The sequence below is a fragment of the Vulpes vulpes genome, chromosome 13 (assembly GCF_048418805.1).
Source record: "Vulpes vulpes isolate BD-2025 chromosome 13, VulVul3, whole genome shotgun sequence".
In the NCBI taxonomy this organism is placed as follows: Eukaryota; Metazoa; Chordata; class Mammalia; order Carnivora; family Canidae; genus Vulpes; species Vulpes vulpes.
Genome location: NC_132792.1, coordinates 107,148,781 through 107,172,007, shown reverse-complemented (window position 1 = coordinate 107,172,007; position 23,227 = coordinate 107,148,781). Strand labels below are relative to the sequence as shown.

The 23,227-nt window shown below is 35.3% G+C and overlaps 1 protein-coding gene across 18 annotated transcripts in view; it reads right to left on the bottom strand.

Moving 5' to 3' along the window:
* KIAA1328 (KIAA1328 ortholog) overlaps positions 1 to 23,227 on the bottom strand; it is a 348,897-nt gene that overhangs the window by 204,791 nt on the left and 120,879 nt on the right. For all 18 annotated transcript variants that reach the window (XM_025996997.2, XM_072732245.1, XM_072732240.1 and 15 more), the window contains one exon: positions 12,229 to 12,356. In XM_025996997.2, the coding sequence (XP_025852782.1) occupies positions 12,229 to 12,356 (128 nt within the window). The remainder of the gene's footprint in view (positions 1 to 12,228; positions 12,357 to 23,227) is intronic.

The window sequence follows — 23,227 nt, the reverse complement described above, 5'->3', positions numbered from 1 at the left end:
CATCCTTTATTCTAGGGTTGCTTCTGTTCCTCTACTGAGCCAAACTCTTGTGAGTACTATACCTGATGTCAGTCTGCCTAGTAGAAACAGTATGTATTTACAGCTTTATGTAAGTTCCAAGAATTTTTTCTCTTTTGGTGATTCTTTCTCCAGACTCATTAGGTTTTTTCATAGTTTTGCATTCATCATTGTAGTTTAAAACTTGAGAGAGGCTCTCTGCTGATCTCTGGAGAAATCTCTCATTACAACTCTCCCTTTGCTGGTTTTCTGCTCTGTAACCTCACACTATCTTGGCCTCCTCAAGCTCCCAGCTCCATTCTCTCACCAGTCTGGAAACAACCAGTCTCTGCTTGGGTTCTCCCTCTGCATCGCCAGTTGGAATCCCCTCTCTGTAGCATCTTCACCAACTCATCTAGACAGTTTCTTCTCTTTCAGGGATCACACTCTTCAGTGCCTGATGTCCAATATTTTGAAAACTTTTTTATAATATATTTTGTCCAGTTTTCTATTTGTTTTAGTGCATATCTCCAACCACAGTTATTCCACTTTGTCTGGAAGTGGAAGTACTGGAAAATCCTTAAAGTAGGAATGAAAATAGGTTTTGTGCCAACTCAGTTCGACTAATGAGGACTATTAAAACTATGATAAAGATTGTGACGTCACCTCTGTGTAGTGAGTAATAGCAGCAGGTATACTAGCTGCTTATCTATAACTCTGAATTACACCAAAGTAATCCTTAAATTCTATGATTACAAAAGTGAGTAAGGCCAAAGACTCTCAACCAAAGAGAAATCAAGAAAATAAAAAAATGGCAAGGACCGAGCCCCAGGACTGTGTGGCACTGAGTACTGTCAGTGGAAGTAATGAGACAGATAATAAAGTAATTTTGGCGTATAGTCACAGGTGAAGACCTTTATTTAAGAAGCTTTCCATCTACAAGCGATCGTAAATAACATAAGCTTCTCTAAATAAGTAGAAGTATTGATGGTAGGGTGTAAAGAAAAGCCAGAGAGACAGACTGGAACTTGAAAAGCACCTGGAGACTTGAGGAAAATAAGAAGCCAAAGAACAAACCAGGAAAAAGACAGAAAGAAACAACAGTAAATAATGAGCAGTGACAGAAGAGGCTTGCCAGTGGACTAGAAGAAATGATACTAATAAAAAGAAAAATAACAGGCACAGCAATGATCAAAATAACTTAAAGCCACTACGGATGGCTTCGTCAAGGAGGCTAATGAATCTTAGCTCTTCTCAGGCACTTCTGACTTCTGCACAAACCCTTCTTTATTCCTGCAGCTTCTGTGATGGGCAGCTGACCCATATTCCCTAATCTCCTGCAGTTACTTATTTGGAGACACCAAACAGATCTCATGATCTACTTAGGGCATTTCCTCTTACTGAGTTTTCTTCTTCCTTCAGCAGCCATCTTGTCCCTCTACTTTTCTTTTTATTTTGCAATATCCTCAAAGGGCTCATCCATGTATGCCGCATCCAGCCACTCTCTATCACATAGCCTTGCTATTATCTGAAAATTAATTTCTTTTTCTCTATTAAATTGTCTTTTGAAATTATATGGTCCATGAGGAATGGATCTGTATCTAGAACACTCAAAACAGTGAACACATAGTAGGTACTCAATAGACATTTGCCAAATAAATAATTCCATCTTTGCATATCTGTTCCACTTATCTTTCTCCTGTATGAGAAAATTAATCTTTACACATTGACATGAACTTTAAAATTTCAATCAGACAATGAGTGTTATTACTATAATGACAGGATTAACCAATCAAATAATATACAAAGGCTCAAAAATCACATTAATTTGAAAGAAGCAGCAAACAGGCTAGCAAGGATTTAAATGAAAAGTTAACAAGGGAAGAATAACTTAATAAGAAATAAGAATAAGAAAGACTATAAAACTCTGGCAGCAAGAGTGTTTGAAGTTTAACTTAGTTAACAGGTACTTGAAGAAAAGTTATGATGAGAAGGTTCGACTCCGTAAATAGGACAAATACTGTATTTTCTGAGATATTATCTGTTTACCTGGAGGGTGCTGTCAAATATCTTTGTCAGTAATACTTGATATATGAATGTTCAGTATTCCCAACCAAAATGGGGAAAAAGGTGTTTGGGATTTCTTCCAGCTAGTACCTATGGTCAAAAGCCTCATTTTGAAAGAGTGCAGATGGACTTACATCAAAGCAATAATAAAAAGTGACCCACTTCTCTCTTCTGCACTTAGACATCTTATCTGAGCCTGTTGATGCTAACTCTGTAAAATCAAGTATGAGTTCTGTGGCTGCTTATATACTGCAGTCAATAGAACTGGTTCCAGATCAAGACTTTCTGTTCCATGAGTAAAAATTCATTCATTCCTGGGCTAAGACAATCTATTTATTTATTTATTTATTTATTTATTTATTTATTTATTTATTTATTTATTTATTTTAAAGATTTTATTTATTTATTCATGAGAGACAGAGAGAGAGAGAGAGGCAGAGACACAGGCAGAGGGAGAAGCAGGCTCCATGCAGGGAGCCTGACACGGGACTCCATCCCGGGACCCCAGCATCATGACCTGAGCTGAAGGCAGAACCAAACCGCTGAGCCACCCAGGCTGCCCAATCTATTTATTTTTAATTGTGGTCAAAACTACAAACAAAATGTAACCATCTTAACCATTTCTAAAGATACAATACACTAGTTTTAGTCATATACATTGCTGTATAACAGAACTCTAGAACTTTTTCATCTTGCAAACTTGAAAACTCTATGTATCTATTGAAAACTAACTTCCCTTTCCCCTTCTCCCCCAGCACATCCACCATTCTACTTCCTATTTACAAGAGCTCGACTATTTTAGATATTTCAAATTTAAGTGGAATCATGTAATATTGAGACAATCTGTTTAATATTAGATTCTCTTTCCTATTACATGATGCCCTAGGTGACACAGTCCTAAAGCCACTTGAAATAAATAAACCTTCTGAGATGTAGGGTTGAGAAAAAGTGTCAGAATAGTTATATACAATGGCAAACATTGACTCCAAAGAGAGTGCCCATGAATCTAAGTGATTCAACATATTGCGACCATGTATCCCAATCTAATGTAGAGAACACACAAAATTCAATGCTATTAATACTATATTATCAGTTTAAATACTTTTCAGATTTAATTTTGAATCTGTAACCTACCAGTAGAAAGCATATTTCTTCAAGTCAATAGCCAAGTATTAGTGTCTAGCTTGCACTGAAAAATAAGACTTTCTGGTTTGAAAAATAGTTGCAGAATATCCAAGTACGTGAAAGACTGTGCACTCAGTACACAAACAAATTTGAAATGAAAAAATTAACATTAAGACAATAGTAAATGGGATCCCTGGGTGGCACAGCGGTTTGGCGCCTGCCTTTGGCCCAGGGCGTGATCCTGGAGAGCTGGGATCAAATCCCACATCGGGCTCCCGGTGCATGGAGCCTGCTTCTCCCTCTGCCTGTGTCTCTGCCTCTCTCTCTCTCTCTGTGACTACCATAAGTAAATAAAAATTTAAAAAAAAGACAATAGGAAATATATATCTTTCATGGTGATTTGGATTTCAGTGATTATGAGACTTATAGTATGTCACCAAATAATTATTTATTATTACTCAATTTAGCCTGATCTGAAGATATGAATTAAGTATGCATGACTTTCATTGGAGTGTATAGAGACTGATCTCTTCTCTCAAATTGATAGGAAATGGTCTATGATAATCTGTCTGAATAAATAATAAAAAGGTCATAATAAGAAAGATAATGGGTAAAATATACTGAAAAGTAAAATATTTAAGAACTAGTAAGAATAATCCATTCTGCAGACTGGACAGCCACCATGATATTTCTAGCACAAAATTCATGTATTTAAATACCAGAAAAATCAAGAATTTAGACAACTGAAAATAAAGATATAAATTTTCACAAGACAAAGTAGAATCTTACCTAGAGAAATATGCCCCAAGAATTTCATAAATTTCCATATATTCAAATACCTCTGTGGTGTACAACTTGCTTAACTTCTCTGCCTATGGCAAGGAGCTTCTTAGATGACCCCAATGACCCATATCTCCTGCCCTTGTATATGATCATCTCCCTTGGTGTGTACCAGAACCTATAACTTGCCCCTGCTATAGCAAATGTGATAAAAGATCACTCTTTCAATTTGGTTACATAAAACGATAACTTCTGTCTTGCTAGTAGACTCTATTACCTTTCTGGCTTGTACATTTTGATGAAACAAGTAGACACTCTGGAGAGGCCTACATAGCAAGGAACTGAGAGTGGCCTCCAGCCATTAGCCAGCTAGGAACCCCACAATCCAAAAATCCATGAGAAACTTATTTCTGCCAACCACCATGTGATGAGCATGGAAGCAGCTTCTACTCTTCCTTGGTCAAATCTTCACATGAGAATATAGCTTCTGTCAACACCTTCACGGCAGGTTGCAAGAGACCTTCAAGCACAGGAACTAGCTAAGACTTGATTAAATTTCTGATACATAGAAATTGTGGGAAAATAAATGTGTTTTAAGCCACTAATTTTTTTGGATATTTGTTCCAAAGAGAGATTACTAATACACCATCTTCAAAGAAGGGATATCTCACAGTGTTACTGCGTGAATTAAATGATAAGTATTAAATATGAAAAATTAAATTTAGCTTAACATACAGTTAACTAGATGCCTATGCTTGTTCTCCAGTTAAGTAACTTGTGACATTCCAGCCAACGGCCAGAAGAACATAATTCACCAAGAATATAAAACATATTTGGTAACAACTTGAGAGTAACTTATACCCTGAACTTTATTTTCATTGTACTTTTTTACATTATAGACTTTTTTAGAGCAGTTTTAAATTTAAAAATAGATTTAGAAATTTTTAAAGACTTAAGATATACTTCTCTTTGTCTCATAGTTTCCCTGATATTTAACATATTCCATTAATATAATATATTTCTTACCACTGACTAACCAATATTGATACATTATTATTACCTGAAGTCCATAAAATCCATAGTTTACATTAGGGTTCCTCTTTGTGTCCTTGTGTTATACAGTTCCCTGGGCTTTGAGAAATGCTCTACCTATTTATTTTTCCCCTCCCACTGACCCCAGGCAGTCATTGATCTTTTTACTGTCTTTATATGTTTGCTTCTACCCTATGCTTTTACAATTGTAGTTTCCACAGTAATATAACTTACTCTTTATTTTTTAAAAGATTTTATTTATTTATTCCTATGTGACACAGAGAGAGAGGCAGAGATGTAGGGAAGGAGAGAAACAGGCTCCATGCAGGAGGCAGAGATGTAGGGAAGGAGAGAAACAGGCTCCATGCAGGGAGCCCGATATGGGACTCGGTCCCTGACCGTGGGATCACGCCCTGAGCCAAAGGCAGATGCTCAACTGCTGAGCCACCTAGACATCCCTAACTTACTCTTTAAAAGACCAGTTACATGCAGTGAGTCAGAGTTAGTAAATGTGACCAAACATTTAGGCTTCTCATGTTCTTTACTGGAGTTTTCCTTACTTAGGAAATTTCAGCATATTCTTCATTTTGATAAAGCATTACTTTCTCTGGTCTCTGTCTCTTCCTCTTATCTCAGGTACATTCTTTATATTAACTATTATCTTATAATAGTATTTTAAATTGTCACATTTTAGCTTTATTTTTGGGGTAAAGAATATCAGAATTGCACACAAGCGAAAATATCATGTATTTCGCTTTTGGATTAAGAAAGTATGTGACTGGTGGTGGTGGTAGACACATAACTATCCTTCTAATTGTTTGCCTTAGCCCAATCCTCAGAATTCACGATGGCACAGAAATTCAATAGGCACAGTCATCTTAGGATTAAAAATTCATGCACGGTATCCCATATGTAGTCAACAAAGTTTGCTAGGACTTGACGACCTTCATTATCATTATGATTCATACCACTGGACCAGACTTTATTTTTTTTAAATTTTTTTGGACCACACTTTAATATTAGTTCCCCTTGAAGAAAGAATCTTTGCAACATGCCTGATATAATAACAGATATATTAGGTTCACCCATCTATCAAGGGTAGCATCTCTTATTCTTTTTCCTTGACTACTAAAGTATGTATTTTATTGATTAGTATTTATTTCATGATTTAAGGTTATAGTTGTTAGAGTGGATTTGGGAAACAGACCTACAAATACACTGAATTTGCCAGCAAGAGACCCAGACATTTTGAAATAGTCTTAATATGGTTCTGAAAAGCAAAGCTCCAGGCATTATGCTGTGATCTCTTTATTTCTGTATTTACTGGAATGTCAGAACACCCACTATATTTTTTCTTTTTTATTAAGGATTTTATGTACATTAAAATAAAACTTTTATCCTTATTTAAAGGTAATAGTTCTGGTTACTATTAATTACATAAGACTAAAAGATATATTGTGATCAGTGTTCAAGTTCAGATGGTTACAGTAATATGCATAAAGAACACTGCACCTAAAGAAAACATAAACCGGTGCTGAGAAAAATCAGTATCTAAAGCTAGATTTCAAAAAAGGAGTCCTTAATTTTGGAATAATGTTGAAGTTAAATTTTGTGGATGATAAAAAAAAATTTGTGGATGATATGAAGGTTCTAAATTTATCTTTTCTGTAAGTGTCCAATTGTCCTATCAATGCCTGTTGAAAAGATTATTTTCCCCAATAAATTGCATTAGCATCTTTGTTGAAAATCAATTTACCGTAATTGCTAGAGTTGATTTCTCAATTCATAGTTCTGTTCCAGTCATCTACATGTCCATCATTATAGCAGTACTATACTGTTGTGAATACCGTTACGTCTTGTTTTCTATTTCTGCATAACTAATTTCCATAAATGCAGTGGTTTAAAATAACACAAATTCATTAGTTCATAGTTCTGTAGGTCAGAGGTCCAGGCCGGCTTGGTTAGGTTCTCTGCTTGGTTTCTCACAAGACTGAAAGATGTCAGCTGGACTGGGCTCTAATCCAGAATATCTGAGGAAGAACCTACTTCCAAACTCATTCAGGTCATTGACAGAATACATTCCTTGTGTTTGTATGATTTTGCTAAGGGGAAAAAGTCATGTGAGCCATGTTAGAATTTTATTATACTGTAGCTTTAGAGTAAATTCTGAAATCAGAAAGAATAATCTTCAAATTTGCTCTTCTTTCTCAAAATTATTTTTGGCTGTTTTTATTGAGATTCCATATAAATACACTTTATCAATTTCTGCAAAAAACAGATTATCAAAACCACGGGAAATCTGATAGAAATTGCAACATATCTTGATTAACTTGAAAAGAACTGCCACTTTAACAACATTAAGTCTTACAATCCATAAACATGGAATACTTTCCATTTATTTAGGTCTTTAATTTCTCTCAGCAATGTTTTGTTATTTTCAGTGTACAAGTCTTACTCTGCTTTTATTAAATATATCATTTTAAGTTTTTCATTGGTAACAAACAGAAATAAAATGGATTTTTGCCTATTGATCTTGTATCCTGTAACCTTGTTGAACTCATTTATTACTTCTATCAGGTTTTTTTTTTTTATTACCTAAGATTTTCTACATAGAGATCACATTGTTTATGAACAAAGAGTTTTATCTCAGTAACAGAAAACTTTCTCCAAAATAGCTCTTCTATTCTCCTCCGTTTGTGCAAATACACACACACCATCTTTATATCTTTGTATCTCAATGATACAATTGCATAATTATTGTTTTATCCAGGTTTCTTTTAAGTTATATAAAAAAGGATGCAGAATTACTTTTACCAGTGCTCTACTTCTCAGTGAATTTGAATTACTGTCTTATGTCATTTCATGTGAACAAACTTCTATTAGTATTTATTGTAAAGCAGGTAAGCTAGCAACCAACTCTCAGTCTTTATTTATTTAGGATTGTCTTTATGTCACCTTTATTTTTGAAGGATAGCTTCCCTTGATTGCCAGGTTTTTGTTTTTTTCTTTATCTCATTGACTATGCATCCTACTGCCTCTTTATGCCATTGTTTCTGATGAGAAGTCAGCTGTTAATCATATTCTTTTTATATCTACAGATCTCTTATTCTGTGAGGAATTTAGTACATTTGAGCCAGACATTCTATTAGAGATATCCAAAGAACATAACTTTTTCTTTGGTTTGGTTTGTCAGAGAAGTATGGTGAGACTTCTGGACTGCCAATAAAATCTAGGCTTCTTTTTTTTTTATTTTTTTAAGATTTTATTTATTTAATCATGAGACACAGAGACAGAGAGAGAGGCAGAGACACAGGCAGAGAGAGAAACAGTCTCCAAGCAGGGAGCCTGATGTGGGACTCAATCCCAGGACTCCAGGATCATGGCCTGGGCCAAAGGCAGGCGCTAAACCGCTGAGCCACCCAGGGATCCCAAAATCTAGGTTTCTTATAGCAAACTCAAAGATAGCTTAGTACTAGATGGAATTAAAATAAATATTACACATTAAATACACATTAAAATTAGATAGAATTAAAATGGTAAGGAACTCAATTACCACATGACTACATACAGTAGTTAAACAACAACAACAAAAATTTAATCAAAACAATACAAGGAAATAATCATAGAACAGGAAGTAGTCCTAAGGCACTTTGGACAGAAGGACAACAAAAACTCTTTTGACAAAACAATAGAGACCATGGTAGTAGAAACCACCAAGAAACATTTAACATGTACTCAGCAATGATTTGTCTTTAGTATATTTCAAATTCTGTTCAGTCCATGACCCAGACCCAAATTAAGGAACATGGAACACATAATCATGAACAAAATGGAAAAGTCTCTATAAAAGGTCTTTTACCAGGTCAGAACAGCAGAGATTCATTAATATCTATTGCCTATGGCTGAAAAGCAATGATGATTTTGTCCAATTTATAGAAAAGGGGAAATCTCAAAAAGATACCAAATCTCTTTTTATCTTCTTGACAAAAAAAAAAAAAAAAATGAAGAGGTAAGAAAAATAGTAAGGTAGGCTTCTATACCAACATTTTTGAATGACAGTGGGAGAAGCTACTCAAAATGCTACCTAGGTCTTTTCTTAAAATAAAGAATACTTCAGAAATACTGTAACATTTCTAAATGGTACAGCCTATCAAATAAGACTAAAATAGAAGTTATAAGCATGATAGCTTGAGGTGACATTAAGTTCAGATTCACAAAAGAGGAAGTAACACTCAATCGTGGTAAAAAAAAAAAAAAAAAAAAAGGTATACTCTAAAATGTACGTTGGCTAAAACTGTGGTTACTAGATCCTTCCACATCCAAGATCAAGGTTATACTGTGGGTAAGAACTATTTCTTAAGAGGGGAATGAAGTAACAGATACATATCAATGAAATATTTTAATCTAAGTAGAACAAGTGAAAAACATTTCTAGACACCACAATGAATCCATGCTGAATAAATTAGAAAATTCACCTTTGAGGCATAGCAAGAAAGAGAATGAAGGAGAAATGAGGAAAAAATTCACCTTGTAAATAGAATAATTTATTTTTAAGGAAATGATAGAGGTCAAAGAAGAAAATCATAAGGTAGAGCATTCTTCTGGAGAACTGTGGATTTAATAAAACTATAAGCAAAACTTATACAATTTGAAGCAGATGCCACCAATGCAAAGAAGAAACAGAAAACATCTCTTAAAGTAAAATAAATGCCTCATGAAAAATGAACTGCTACCATTTCCATCACAAAATCTAGAAATTGGTTAAATCAAAAAAAAAAAACCACACCTTATTTTGAGAACAAATAATATTTAATGTTTACCTGATATCCTCATTCAGGATCAGAGTCCTCACGATGTGATGCCCTTCCTGACAGAAAACAAACTCATTGACCAAATTTACCCAATTCCCATGAAAAGGAATGAAAAGGTGTTTATACTTTTGTTTAGGTAAGAAAAGCTTGTCATGAAGAACAAAGCAGATGACACAGGGAACAAGATGACAATCTCCACTTGGCATTCAAAAAGAAACTTATTTTCCTTCTCTAAATGTAAATGGCAGAGCCTATAAGTGGCTTCAATTTCATTTTCATTGCATGTAAGACATAATGACTTGACTACCAGGCATTTCCTGAAAACATGGTTTTAAAATTTTCTCATGACTAAGTTAAAATGGAAATTTAAGAGTATCTTTCTTGTTTTGTTTTGCTTTCAACGGTGTTCTCTCCATGTACTTGGCCAAAATCTTCATTTTACTATTAGTGATCTTTTTAGTTTTGTTCCTCAAAGTTTAGGTTAGAGATTCAGTGCTCATTACGATGGATCTCTAGTGAAATCACCAAGAATCACTAGCTTAAACATAAAACATTAATACCTGAGAAAGTTTTATTTTCCCCCAATTTCAAAAGTTGATAAAAAGAGTGAGGCCTCTTTATTTAGGAAGTCTTCAGAGCCCCCTAGATATCTTTAGAGGCCTCTAGTGATTATTTCTTGACTCTCAGTCTATATCCTTAAGGTCCTAAGACTCTACACTGGCAAATGAAAACCCCTCTGCCTCCCTTCCAATAACCCTGCCAGATGGGTTGCCCCCCAACACACTTATGTCATTCAGAGGGAAGGAGTGGAACTACAAAAGCAAAGGTCAGAAATATGATCTTTATGTACAATTTTCTCTTGAAAATTGCCCACTCGAGAGCAAGAGGCAAGAACCACCTTCAAAACTGCCTGCCCTAGGGCAGCCCCGGTGGCGCAGCGGTTTAGTGCTGTCTGCAGCCTGGGGCGTGATCCTGGAGACCCGGAATCGAGTCCCATGTCTGGCTCCCTGCATGGAGCCTGCTTCTCCCTCTGCCTCTCTCTCACTGAATAAATAGGAAAACAAAACAAAACAAAACAAAACCGCCTGCCCTGCTTTCAAAGTGCTGGGGGAAAATCCAGCTAAACCATCAAGATTAGCTGTCACAAAAAAAAAAAAAAAAAAAAAAAAAAGATTAGCTGTCACCTTCCTCTGCCTCATTTTATAGCTTAGGTTTTTCAGAAATCAGAACAAAAGAAACTGTTTCTAATTAGAATACAAATAACCCATTCATTCTTTGGCCATTTCTTTCTTTTTTTTTTTTTAAACTTTATTTATTTTTCTTAGTAATTTCTACGCCCAACATGGGGCTCAAACTCACGACTCTGAGATCAAGAGCTGTATGCTCTATTGACTGAGCCAGCCAGGTGAGGCCATTTATTCAAAACAAGGATATGTTCTAAATCTGAGCTACATAACATTCCAGGAAAATTATTATCTATTACTTTAATCTTTCCATCTAAAGGTGTACCTAAACTTTAGGTTCAAAAGTGAAGTTTTCTTGGCCCAGGCTCTTAACATATCTGAGATAGTTGTCTCTAGGCTGAACAGCAATTATGTTCTTTAGAAGGGTTGCAAAGAACCATTCACAGGATCTGATATTATTCAAAAGGGGAAGATAACACCTTAGCACATTAAGTATGCTTTAATACTTAATGTGAATGGCTTGGCCCCCACTGCACAGTTTTTCTACAATGTTTTAGTATATAAGACTTTCTGTTCTCATCTATTTGAAGATTTAAACTCATTTGGATATGCAAAAGATACCAAGTATCACTTGTTAGAGGGCAAGTTTTAGAGCTTATTTCATATCACAACTGGCAGGGTTCTGAACTGTCATTTAATTATACAATATGTGCCATTTAATGATACGTATGTAAGTGTTTATATACAAAGATTCTCATATATACTTATGTGATTAATATATACACTCAAACATAAAATCATCCAGAATATTTCAATTTTCTCCGATTAAAGATTTTATAAGTGACCAAGTCACTTTTATTATTGTAAAAATTTAACCATGAGTTAGGATAGGCTCATTAGTGTTTTCCATAAGGACAGTGAGTAACAAACAGGCCACCTGATTTTCTGTAAGCAACAGAGCAGTGAGTTTTCTTTACCATTCCTGCTGTGCTTTCATACAACTAGGAAGTCTCCCACTGACCCATACCCTGCTTCAAGCAATCATCCCTGACCTCTGGGCCCCAGGAACAGGGAGATGAAAAAAAGGAAGTAAATGACACTAACTCAATCACATGCTGTATTTACACACTTTAAGACAGTGTTATATTCTGTAACTCAAGGTAAAGCAAATGATTCTTCTGACATCTTGCTGATCCATAAAGTCAAGAAAAGGTAAGAATAAAGATGCTTACCTGTTGTTCTTGCATTCTAGCAGCACCAAGTTCTGAGAGAGATATGGTGAGTTTCTCTTGCTGTTCTGATAGATATTTCTGATAGAGACTTAGAAGTTCTTGGCATTCTCTATACTGTAGCTGAAGAGGTAAGATTGCAAATTAAGGGAAAAAACACGAATAAACTGATTCAAACTGCATCTATCAGCGTTGCTTTTTAGATTCCAATAAACAAGAGAGAAAAAAATGCAACCACATTTGGTGAGTGCAAGTAGATGAATACAGTACATATCTTCACCAAAAAAATCATGAAAACAATAATTCATAAAGAGAGTAGCAATAGTCATCTCATTTGAGGAGAAATTCCTCTCAAGCCTTTACATGTAAATAAATAAAAATAAACATGCAAAAGAATGAAGTTAGACTCCTCTCTCACACATGAAAACTAACTGAAAACGGATCATTGACCTAAATAAAATAGCTAAAACTATAGAAAACTCAAAAGTAAATCTTCATAACCTTGAATTAGGCAATAGTCACCTGAAAGCACAGAAGGCAAAGAACAAATGAATAAATTGGACTTCAAAATTTAAAAAACCCTTTTGCTTCAAAGAACACTATTAAAAAACTGCAAAAACAACCTTCAGAATGAAAGAAAATATTTGCAAATTATATAGATGATAAAGAACTGGTATTCATAATATATAAAGACCTTGTACGATTCTACAACAATAAAAACTACTTAATCTAATTAAAAACAATGAACTTGAATAGACATTTCCCCCCCAAAAATACACAAATGTCCAAGCAGCACAAGAAAATATGCCCAATATCATTAAATGTTAGGAAAATGCAAATCAAGACCACAATATGAGATAATACTTTGCAGCTACTATAATTAAAAAGACTGACAATATAAAACTTTGACAAGGATATGGAAAAATTACAACTCTCCTATATATATAGCTAATGGGAATGTAACATGGCACTGTTGCTTTGGAAAACAATTTAGCAGTGCCCTCAAAAGTTAGGCACTGAGTTACATGACTCAGCAATTACACATTTAGATATAAGCCCAAGAGAATAAAAAATATATATCTACACAAAAACTTGTACATGAATATTCAGGGTAGCATTCTTCATAATAGTGAAAAAGTGAAAACAACCCAAATGTCATCAAGTGATAAATGGATAAACTAAATGCGTATATCTATACAACACAGAACACTCTTCAGCCATAAAAGGAAACAAAGTATTGCTACATGCTACAATATAGATGAATTTTGAATATATTATGCAAAGTCAGATATAAAAGATCACATATTGTATGATTTTATTAATATAAAGATGGGTTTTTTTGTTGTTATTGTTTTAAATATCTATTCCAATGAGCTAGGGGAAAGAATATTCAGTTCTAAGTATACAAGATCACAAATAAAAGTTATATTCATCCATGTTCACTTTCTCTTCTCCAATTTTCTGAAGTACATATTATATGAGAAGAGCTGAAGGAAACAAAATGCCCAGAATAGGCAAATCCACAGACAGAAAGTACATTAGTGTTTGCCAGCAGCTAGGGTGGGGTAAGGGAATAAGGAACAACTGTTAAAGGGTACTGGTTCTGGGTGGGTGGGTGGGGGGGTAATGAACATGCTCTGGAATTAGATGATTGTGTTTGCATAGCTTTGGGAATATTGTCAAAACAACTGAATTTCACACTTTAGAACACGCTGGGTTCATTCAGGGTGGCATGGCTGTAGACTGAACACTTCAGAAGGGTAAATTTTATTATATGTGAATTATATCTCAATAAAACTGCTACAAAAGATGCAGAGTAGAAGTGATAATACTATTTTGGTGAAAATAATTACTGCTTAATTTACAAAGAAAGTTCTACCTATATTATACACAAAGGGATTATAATTAGATTTTTTTTAAAGATTTTATTTATTTATTCATGAGAGACACACAGAGAGAAGCAGAGACAGGCAGAGAAACAGGCTCCCAACAGGGAGCCTGATGTGGGATTCAATCCACTGACCCACCCAAGTGCTCCTTGTTTTGTTTTTGTATAATGTCAATTAAGTCAATGTTTCATTAATAAACCCATAATCAGGAAATTTCCTGGCCAATATACCTCTCTACATTTTTTGGAGTCTAACATGAAGAACACAGCAACCTAACTGGGTATACTCTCTCCTACAGTTCCTCACGCTTGCAAAGTGCTCAAGATGAAGATGCTAAATTGGAAAGGTCACCTAACTGTGCAGATCAGGGGTGGGTGACAGTTCCATCCAAGAGAGATTTCTATTCCTTCTCTTGTGATAATTTCCTCCACAGGCCCATTTTTCTCTCAGATAATTTCTAACTCTCCCCCCTCACACTTATTATGTATGCTGTTGGTATAAAACTTACTGTCCAATGAGATTATTCTGTATAAATACTTTTACAACAGCTCATCATGATTAAGGGTGGGAATAGTATTTTGTAAATGTCAAAAATGGTGACTGGTTTCAGTATTCCTTAACATTTTTATAACCTAATCATCGCCTCTGGGCAGGCTCCTGTTCTAATAACTTTTGCCAATCATGACTGCATAAATAACCAATTGCTTCATTATTCTTATAATTAACCTTTAACAAAAAAAAAGGAACTAGAGATGGCTCGTAGAAGAGCAGCGGTTTTAATAAAAGGACAGGTTACTAAGTTTCAAGAATACATTAATTAGAAGAGCTTGCTAAATACTCAGAATCGTAAAAACAGTAACAATAGAATGAAAAGTGTTCTAAATAAGCTAATAGGATTTCACAGTCAATGTATGTCAGACCAGGCTGGTTTTCCATTGCCGTGCTTTTTGTCAGTAAGCTTCAAAAGACGAGAATGATGTGCATTGGTCCCAAGAGTTCCTGCCAGCTATGATGTATATAAAAAGAATTTAAAAAAAAAAAAAAAAAAAAGAATTTTTTAGTCTGGCTGTTACCATAGGCAGTAATGTTTATAGTAGATGAACATATTAGCTTGGATGCAGAATAGGAATTTTCCTCTGGAAAAAGCCAGCACAATTACACAGCCTAAGAGTTAAATGTCAGCATTTAAAGACAAATAATAGGCAAATTCATTTTAAAATGCTATGTATGCGGCAGAATATAAAAACAGGCAGTCCTATCCTTAATCAGTTTTTTATATCTGTCTTGATTCACCAGATTCTGAAATGCTCTCCTTTTCCTGGAAAATCCAAAATATATGTCCAGGCAATATAGTTATTTTCCTAACACAATGAGACTTCACCCTTCCATCTGGAGAGAGAGAGATTTACATAAGGAAATTGTGGGTAAAATGCTTTCTTCACTGATATGGGGAAGAGAGTATTCTGAGAATAAAAAAGATATATTTAACTCAATCCTGGCCAAATGACAGAAAAGAATGCAACAGATATAGAACATCCAATCTAAGAGAAGGTGTACACCAAACCGTGACTGACAAGAAAACATACAGGCAATCTGTCCAATGGCTATTCAAGAACTGAAAGAAATAGCAGTCATCACAATCTCATCAAAGAAAGAAATCTTCATTAAAAACATAAGTATAAATTAAGATCATATCAAAACCTAAATATCAAATTAATTAGCTGAAATGGCTGATGGAAATGGTCATTTTGCAAAGCTGAAAGCCTTAGCTCCAAAATGCATTATGTAGAAAAATACAAGTAAAGGTCAAAGTAGAATGAATAGGGAGACAGGGAGGAAAAAAAAGTCATGTGAGAGAAAAATCAGAGGTAAAGGGAAAAGGGACCAGAGACAGGATACATTACTAGTAGGCTGCCAAAGTAGAAAGTGACTGCCTTAAGCTGAAAGATTTCCTCTGGCATAGCAAAGACCACTCTTTTACCCCAACCTACCCTTGTCTTGGATATTTGGGATACTGGGATCTGGTACTTAGTGATTCTGATTTAATACAGAACTCAATGAGGGAAGGTCTATATGGGAGGGGAAAACAGAATCATTAAACTAAAAACAACAACAACAACAAATAAAAAACACAACAATTCTCCTTTTTTGGAACCATGACTCCTTGGAAAAATGGCTAATTCCCATTCTGGAGTATGGAAAGTACAAAGTAAGTTGAAACATGTTGCTATGCTATATTGCAAAAAAAAAAGTGTGCAAAGAGAAATAGATGGGAGCTTGTCAAACAGAATGGAAGCAATTCTGAAGGAGATTCTCATCAGTTAAATTTGGGACAATTTGAGCATTGGAAGGGGTGACTTTAATAGCAAATTGAATAAATAAATATTTACCAGTTCACCATACTTCCAAAGTATCACCATACTTCAAAAAACCAGAAAAGCATGAAAGGGGAAATATGTAAAGATCTTCTTTACAGAAGAATCCTAGCTACTTACTTGGAAGGAATGGTCAAATTTAAAAAATCACCCTCCAATGTAATCATTCATTCAGACAAGAATCATTAATGGGGACTGAAACCAGTAGATGAAAGATTAATAAATAAGATAAGGTGTCAAGAGTAGTTACTTAAAGTAGAGAATGTGCTTTTAAATGGTGAAATCTGGCAGTCATTATTCAAAGTGAATTAATTTAAGATCACTAATAGTGAAAAAAAAAACAAAAAATTACATACCTCCTAATGTACAAGGTAGGCAATACTGCCAATGAAATATTCTTGCCAAATGCTTTTATTTTGATTTAATCAAATCTGTAAACTTAACTTCAAGGTCAAAGAAATGAGAAACACAGAACAAGTTAAATTATAGCAAGAAGAAACAATCATACAAATCCAGAATATGGGAAATTTTGCAAAGCAGTCTTTAAACTCTTTGAACTCTTCAAAAAGTCCATGCCATGGGGGGAAACAGTGGGGGTTGGAGGCTATCCTACAGGTTGAAGATGCAACCAAATGTAACCTCTAGCCCATGACTGGACCCTAGCTCAGGGGAAAAATAGCTCTAAAAGACATTCTTGGGACAACCAGGGAAATTGGAATATTGACTCAATAGCTGATATTATGGAATTACTGCTAATTTTGTTAAGTATCATAATGTGGTTTATAAAGAGAAATGTTCTTAATCTTATGAGATGAATGTAAAGCATTTAGGGTGACATATAACACTTGGACAGAAAAAAGTAAGCAAGAAAGTTTTTATATATGTAAGTAAATAAATTTATTTATATCTGTATAAGTTTATATAGATATATGTATATTTATATAAATTTATAATAAAAATAAAAGCAAATATATGAGAGGACGTGAAGCAAATATTGCAAAACGTCATTAAGTGTGAAATTGAGGTAGCATATATATGGTGGTTCATTGTACTAGTCTGTCAACTTTTAAAAACTGCCATAATAAATCATTGCAAAAAACTTACTTTTATTACATTTTTGTTGTTGTTTTCTTCTTTCTACTATTATTCAGTTTCCTCCTGTCTTCCTTCTTCCACCATAGGTTCCAGGTGATAAGCAAAATCGTAAGCATAAGGTTAGACTCCCAGGAACTCTCTACACAACTCCATGTATTCGTGGTCATTAAGTCAGGTGACAAACCGTAAGTATGATCTGATGATATACCAACAGAAATCTACCTTTGTGCCAAAGATAGGCATATCCAGGGTAGCAAAAGATCATTTTTAAAAAGCCTGTCGTTTCTTCCAGTTGTTTAACAAAGGTAGTAATGTAGAGTGACTAGAGCATGGGCTTAAGTGTCACCCAACATTCTCGGCTCAAATCTTTCATTCTGGTGCTCAGTAATAATGTAACTTTGGATAAGTAACTTCTCTGACATCCTCATCTGGAGATGATAATACCTACCTCACCTAACAGGGCAATTATGAATATAAATAAGCTAATAAACAAAAAGAACTTAGCATAGCACAGAGCACAAAGCATACATTCAATAGATTTTGTGAAAACGGATCAAGGGCACAAGAGATAAGTGTTGGCAAGGATGTAGAGAAAAGGGAACCCTGGTGTGCTGCTGGTGGGAATGTAAATTGATACAGCCACTAACAGTATTGAAGTCCCCCCAAAATTAAAAATTGAAGTACTGTATATGATTTATCAATCCTATTTCTGAAGGAAATAAGTCACTATCTTAAAGAGATATCTACATCCTTATGTTCACTGGAGCATTATTTACAATAGCCAAGACATGGAGGCAACCTACACATCTGTCAACAGATACAGTTAAAAATGTGAAACACACACACACACACACACACACACACACACACAGGAATATTATTCAGCTTTAAAAGAGAAAGAAGTCTATTTGTAACAATATGGATGAACCTTGAGGATATGATGCTAAGTGAAATAAGTTGGACTGAGAAAGACAAATACAGTATGATCTTATTTATATGTGGAATCTAAAAAGCTGAACTCATAAAAAACAGTGGTGGTTGCTAATGGGTGGGGGTTGAGAGAAATGAGTGATGGTGGTGAAAGGATACAAACTTCCAATTTTAAGATGAATAAATTCTGGGGCATCTAAGGTGCAGCATGGTAATTCTAGTTAACAATAGGCACTGTATTGTATACTTGAAAGTTGCTAAAAGATACTGTTCTCAGCACACACACACATACACACACACACACACAAATAAGGAGGTAATGGATGTACAAACTAACCTTATTATGGTAATCATTCTGCAATCTCCACATATATAAAATCATCACATGTACACCCTAAATTTCACAATGTTATATGTCAAATATATCTCAATAAAGGTAGAAAAAAATGATATCAAGGAGCTGAAAGATTAAAACAAATAAAGATCATGTTCTAGGAGAGGCATTTAAACAGGATACAGTGGAGATTTTTTTTCAAAACGTGGGGGTAAGTGGTCACTTTGACAACATTGCAGGGAGGCAGGAGGAAAGAATCCAGAACAGAGTAGATGTGAACCCAGAAATTAATCTTGGAAAAGGAGTATACTGATGCACTGGGTGGGCAGGATGGGGGCAGTCTCTCTGCTGAAAGATCATCAGGACTAAAGCCATGGAGAAATGAAACTGATAAGCACACTAATGGAAGTGCAAGTAGCACAGCATGGATGGTTAACTGGTCATAAGTAGGGAGACGTGTGAAGAGACTGCAGAGGCAAAGAGGGGTCAGATCTGGAATGTTACACTAAGTTATTGAATTTTATTTCCATATAACTCAGAGGCAAAGAGGGGTCAGATCTGGAATGTTACACTAAGTTATTGAATTTTATTTCCATATAACTCATTGATGTTTTACAACCAATTTGTATTTTATAAAGATACCTTTGGTGGGCATGTGAAGGGTAGACTGGAAAGCTTAAGACCAGAATCAAAGCAATCAGTTAGAAACTTGTTACAACAGTCTAAGTGAGAGATGCAAGGGACCAAAATTGAACAGTGGTAGAAAGTAGGGAGGTTGGAGTTTTAAAGGGAAATTTAAGACACTTCCAGCTTATGAACTGGGTAACAAGATGTATGATTAGGTGCACAGTTACCTTTACCAGGACAGAATACACAATAAAGAAAATGTTTGGGTAAAGGGGCAATAAGCGTTAGACACACTGAGTTAGAGATGCTTGGGGAGCATTCACTTGAGATGGCCAATGCAGGATCTCTGGATCCCTAGGCTTGGAATTCAGAAAAGAGGTCTCAATAGAAACAGAGAATTTGGGAGTTAATCACTTTCCACTTTGGTGGAATCACAGCCACTTTTGGTGGTGGCTGACCAAATGAATGCATGAGTGTCCAAGGAACATGTGGTTTCATTCATTCATCTGTTCATTTTTTTAACTCAACAAATAAGCTTCATAGAGCAGGAATATACATGTTTTGTTTTTTTACCAAATCCTTTAGCCTACATAATAGGTACTCAATAAATATTTATTGAATAAACATATTTACTGAGTACATTAACATTTGAGACTGTGCCAGATACTACACATATAGTGATGAAGAAGAGCAACACTGTCTCCTGCAGGGAGCGTATCATCCAGGAGGAAGGCAGGTAATCAAACACATACTTACAATAATGAATGATGGAAATAATGGCAAGAATGTTATGTCGTGCTATACTAGCACTCCCCAAGGAGATGAGTGACTGGGGAGCAAGGGAAAGCCACCTGGAGAAAGAAATCTTCCAAATGAGAAAAGATAAGGGGGCTAATATAACAGTAACTTATAAAGGGCAGGCAAAGGAAAAGGAATCAATAAAGATGTTGTCAAGTATTTCCAAAACAGCAGAGGCCATACCAGCTAAAGATGGAGAGCTGAGGAAGCTACTGGTGATCCTTGCCAGAACACAGGTTTGACATAACTTAGCCATTCACTATCTCCCCCACTGCTTTGATAGGTGGCAGTTAGGCTATTTTTCACATCCAAGAGAGAAGCTTCTGGACAAAAAAAGATGTTTTACTCAGGGTCACCTTGAGATAAAAACAGGTGACCATGAGGGTCCAACTCTAATACAGTCCATTAGTCACAAGACTCCCAGGGAATATAAAGAACTCAAAGATTTTCACTATGGCAGGAACTTCCTTCACTCTGAACACATATACCTGACATAAAATACTAAGATAGCATATACTGTGTATTCTACTTAGAATATTTCGCCTATCCTTATACCTACAAAATTCCAGTTTATCCTTTCAAATTGACCCATGCCATCTCTTCCTCCATCTCTGAACTCCCAGGCAGAGTTAAACACTTTTGTTACAGTAAATAGCATACAGCAAAAATTATTTGATATTACTACCACCTGAAGGGGACTGCATGCTCCTGGAAATCAGAGTATCTTAATTTTAGTATCTCTCTAGTATACAGGAGGAACTTTAAAAATGTTTGGTAGTGAAATAAAGTAAAGGGGTGTCTACTGAATCTCATATTCATTTTGGGTTGGGAACTGAACCAAACCACATATTCTTTAAACTAGCCAAGAGAATACTTTAAAAAAAAAAGATTCATTAAAAGTTTTAAATTGTCCTAAACTCATAAGATTTTCCCATCTTGAAGCAAATATGGCTTCTGATCATGTCATATTTCTCACCTTACAATCATTTCCTCTTCCCTCCCTACAAAAAAACAATATACATTGTTTAAGATAAACAGAGGCACAAATTATATAACTAGTTTGGTACTCAATGACAACATATGCAACTAAAAATGGATTATTGGTAAAAGAGGAAGTGATACCAAGATGAATTGACTAGCAGAGCTAAACAAGAATTTCACATAAATGTTTACACCCTTTTATTAAGTTGTGATCTGTGCTGGAGTACAACCCACTGATACAAGTTTGAAATTTTCCCTTTAATTAAATGTATGGCAAATTCAGTGCCAGGCCACAGTGTTTTTCAATCTCCTGATAATAGTAATCTGTTGGGGGGAGGAACAAATTGCCAAAACAAACAGGGGAAATCTCAATATTCTGGACATTTACAAAAGAAGAGAAATGCCTCGCCCAGTTTCTTTTTTTTTTTTTTTTAAAGATTTTATTTATTTATTCATGAGAGACGCAGAGAGAGAGAGAGAGAGAGAGAGAGAGAGGCAGAGACACAGGCAGAGGGAGAAGCAGGCTCCATGCAGGGAGCCTGATGTGGGACTCGATACCGGGACTCCAGGATCACATCCTGGACCAAAGGCAGGTGCTAAACTGCTGAGCCACCCAGGTGTCCCAACCTCACCCAGTTTCTTCAGGATTCTAGTTGTTCTGTTTGAACAACAGCAACAAAAACAGGAGCCACAGAAAGATATCTAATTAGAGAAATTAGCTTTTTTAGTTGGCTTTTTTAAGATTATATTTATTTACTTGAGGAAGAGAGTGAGAGAGAGCACAAGTAGTGGGGAGAAGCAGACTCCCTGCTGAGCAGGGAACGGAAGCTGGGCTCCATCCCAGAACTCTGGGATCATGAATGAGCCATCCAGGCACCCTGCTTTTTTAGTTTTGCAACTGTACCAAAAGTAAGGTAGAAACTATGACATTTAGATGACATTTAGATTTTTTTTTGCAAAAAAGAATGGGGCTGAAACAGACTCAGAACTGAAATATTTGAGAATCCGTCTTTGCTCAGATCATCAGAACATGAGATTTTCAGGAAATCAATAACATAATGGAGACTGGAGGTTTAACTCTTCAATCTTAAACGGAAGGACAGTCACAATTAAAAGTTTATATGTAGATATCTTAAAAAGCAGGCAATTAATATGCCAGATTGACAAAGAATTTTTTCTTCAGAGTTTCCCTTTCACATAACACTCTAATGACACACATATACAAGCATTCATGGTAGATATTAAAGATAAGGCCACAAAAACAGTTTTACTGAAAGCCATGCATTTTCTCTTGCTTCTAATTTACTTAAAAATTAACCTTTTGTTTAAAGGTTCTACGTTTCAGTTAGACCCAAAGGAGAAATATTTTCTCCATTTGGAAGGTTGCTTTAAATCATTCAGCCTTTTTTGAGTTACAGGAACTAGTCTAGAAATGCAGAAAAAGAAGGCTAATATCTCACCCCTTGCCCAACTATTATAAGGTGAAATGTGGTAACAATGATTAACACTTGAAAATTTCCAATTTCAGAAAGGGTATATTCTTGACAATTAGGACCAATGAAAACTGTCTACACACTAAGTTTTCTAGACTCTGAAAGGACAATAAGTGAAGCTGCGTGTATGATGCTTTGTACAGCAGAGCTAAACATGCCAAGCTGGGTGGGGCTGACTAGCTCAGCCAGGAGGAATAGACTAAAAGCTCCTTAGAAAGAACTTATCTCATTTCACTCTGTTTCCTATCTTCAAGCAGGAGAGTTTCATTCTTGTCATTACATTAAAACCTTCCCTGAACTATCAATATTAATACACATAATACTTTCCTTTCTTCATATTCCCTTGTCTACTTGAAATATTTATGCTGCTATGTAAGACCATTCATTTCCAGGTGGAAATATAAACTGAGTTTAAGAGATCACTTATTCTTCTTTTTCAAACAAAGTAATCCAGTGGTACTGTATTTTCCTCATACATAC